At 43.3% G+C, this 2,902-nt stretch overlaps 1 protein-coding gene across 1 annotated transcript in view; it reads left to right on the forward strand.

The window, feature by feature from the left end:
- Window positions 1–638: 638 nt before the first annotated feature.
- Window positions 639–2,902, forward strand: part of LOC102973503 (arf-GAP with SH3 domain, ANK repeat and PH domain-containing protein 1) — a 150,710-nt gene continuing 148,446 nt past the window's right edge. Inside the window, exons 1-2 of the mRNA XM_028500773.2 lie at window positions 639–677; window positions 1,788–1,860. Of these exons, the coding sequence (XP_028356574.1) occupies window positions 639–677; window positions 1,788–1,860 (112 nt within the window). The remainder of the gene's footprint in view (window positions 678–1,787; window positions 1,861–2,902) is intronic.

The raw sequence follows: 2,902 nt of genomic DNA on the forward strand, positions 1-2,902 counted from the left end.
TTTCCTACAGATATTTATTGAAGGCCTATCACATTTCCTTATCTGAAAAATCTAGATGCTACTTCACAGGATTTTTGTAAAGATGTAACTCAAAGAGATAAGATATCTATTTGGTACGTCTTCTCTACAAGCTTATGCCTGGTGTAGTAAGTGCTCAGTAAACTTCAGTTCTTGTGTTACTTAGGACTTGTGGTTGCAAGTGATAGAATCCCAACTTCAACGAGCTTCTGACAAAAGGAATTTATTGTCCCACATACTCAGTCTCCAGGAAGGTTGGCAGTGATATAGACTTGGGGACAGCTGGGAGCAAGGACTCAGCTGCCGCCAGGACCCCCTCCACCTCTGGTTTCTGGTGCTTCGTCTCTGTTAACATCATCCTGTCTGGCCAGACTCTTCCACACAGCTAGAAACAGAACCCCTGGTGGCCCCCAGGCTCTCATCATCAGAGAGGGGCTGCATGTTATGCTCCATGTTATGCTCCTGGTTCCCAAGCTCAGAACTCCTAGCCCAGCATGGGCCGTGCTCACCTGGCCAGTCATGGGTGCTCAGAGAACAGGAGCCAAAGGAAAGGCACAGCGCCCAGTGAACCCTGTGTTTAGCGTGGCGGGAAAGCCCGTTTTGCAGAAGGGGAATAGCAGATGCCTGCTGCCATCGCCTTGCCCCCTGCAGCTCCCCCCGTACCCTGCAGAGAGCAAGTACTTACCCTCCGTGGGCTTCCATTCGCTCATCTGAAGTCTTGAGGTTTAGATGATGTAAAGGATGCGAGTGCACATTGAGTGTTTTTAAACTTTATTATACAAGTTTATTTTTATTGCTGCTATTGCTCCTGTCCTCCAAATCTTGACCCACCCTCCAGGGGTTCCCAGACTGTGAATGGATCGTGGACCCTTGAGAAAGCAGAGAGGGGCTTGAATTTATTCTAAGAAGTTAGGTCAGCGTGCCATGAGTATGTCTACATTGACTTGTTTTTGAAGTGTAATACACACATAGAAAAGAGTACATATCCTAAGTGCATGGTTTGATGAATTTTCACAAACGAAACCCAGTTGTGTATCCAGCACCTGGGTCAAGAATCAGGAGTGACAGTCCGCCAGAAACAACCCCCTCACCCCTGCCTTGTAGATTACTGGAGATGTGTTGATTCATCACCTAAGAAATCATGTACAAGCATTACTCGCATCGTGGTAGCATTTCTCATGTTGTGCTTTTTTAATAAACAGAATTTTTTAAATACATGCGGCATTATGTCATTAAAAAAATTTTTTTTTAACTAAAAGGAATCCTCAAGTTTAAAAGCTTGAGAAGCTCTTCGGGGTCACTCCTGCTTATCACACTCCCTTAAGTGTTTTCTTTCTGGCTGAAATTACCATTAGGTGATAAGATGTGTTTGGTTCCCTGGGAAGGTATCATCCGTGTCATATGTTAGCCTTTCTCCCTTCCCAGGTTGTTGACTCTCTGAGTGAAAGAATCAGATCTTAGGTATCTTATATTTTCTTGCCTGTGCATAGCTTAGCACGGTTACCGACTGACTACCAGCTTATCCATTTCACCAATGTTGAGCTTGTGGAATGACCGTATTTATCCCCAAAATAGAACTACTCAAATCCTGGGCACTTCGTGTCTCTGAAGGGGTGCATCGTTGATAAATATACCAGATGGCTGTTGCTGCAGTGCTCAGCACAACAAATGCAGTTATGAATGAGTTTTTCTTTTTCTTTAGTTCCTTTTTTTTTTTTAAACTTACCAAGTTTTCCAACATCTTTTTCCCCCCAATTTTTCTCTTCTAGGCTCTAGACCAAGATAGAACAGCCTTACAGAAAGTTAAGAAGTCTGTAAAAGCAATATATAATTCCGGTCAAGGTAAGTGCTTACCAACACAGATAACACCAATTATGTATGTTGTCTGCAGTTTTTTCTGTTATTTGTTAGATGCTAAGTTTCTGGAAGACTTGATACAAAAGGAAAAACAAGTAAGTCAAAGAAATTCAGTTTTTGTCTTTTTTTCTGTCTCTTCTGTCAGTCCAAACCTGTTACTGCTTCCCAAGTAAAAAGAAGGAAAAACATTAGTTGCAGTGGGTTTTATTACACAGTGAAAAACTTCAGTAGAGTTATAGGTAATTTTGCCACAAGTGACATAGGAGATATGTAAAATTCTCTTTGTGTGGTTGGTCAGACTGTAATTCGGTGGCCTCAGTTAAACACATGAGGATCTTTTCCATCGCAAGTGTACCTGTACACATTTGAAAATCCGTATTGGTGACAGGCGTGAGGTGAAAGTTAGGGGACACGTGGGGACGAGGCTAAAGGGAGAGACCTGGACAGACCTGCCAGCTCGAGTCTTTGCTTCTGGCTCAGGGCAGGCCAGGTAACCTGTGTTACCAGATGTTTTAGCTTTGGTCAGAGACTTTGTCATCTTGGAGAGAAAAGTATGTTGTCAATGGATAGGAAATAAACTGAATTAAGATAAACAGTAGGTAACCACAAGAAATGGTAGGTTCCAGGGCCCCAGGGAGGGAGAGGCCTGCAAACATAAAATGAGTTTCAAGGTCTCTGACTCACATCTTTTGTTATTGCAGTACCAGCTCGCTTTCCCAGAGGTCAGGTCTCTAAGAGATCAGTTGTCTGTAACAGAACACCTGGGAAGGGAAGGCAGCGGGGTACAATGGAAAGGGCACGCTCTGAGGTTGTATGCTTGTGGGTTTGCACCCTTTCTCTCTCTAACCAGCAGCGTTACCTTGAGCTGGTTACTTCACTTTTTTGAACCTCCATCTTCTCTCTAAAACGGGGATCGAATATTACTCAGCCATAAAAAGAAACGAAATTGAGTTATTTGTAGTGAGGTGGATGGACCTAGAGTCTGTCATACAGAGTGAAGTAAGTCAGAAAGAGAAAAACGAACACC

This window comes from Physeter macrocephalus, chromosome 15 (genome assembly GCF_002837175.3).
Source record: "Physeter macrocephalus isolate SW-GA chromosome 15, ASM283717v5, whole genome shotgun sequence".
Taxonomy (NCBI): Eukaryota; Metazoa; Chordata; class Mammalia; order Artiodactyla; family Physeteridae; genus Physeter; species Physeter macrocephalus.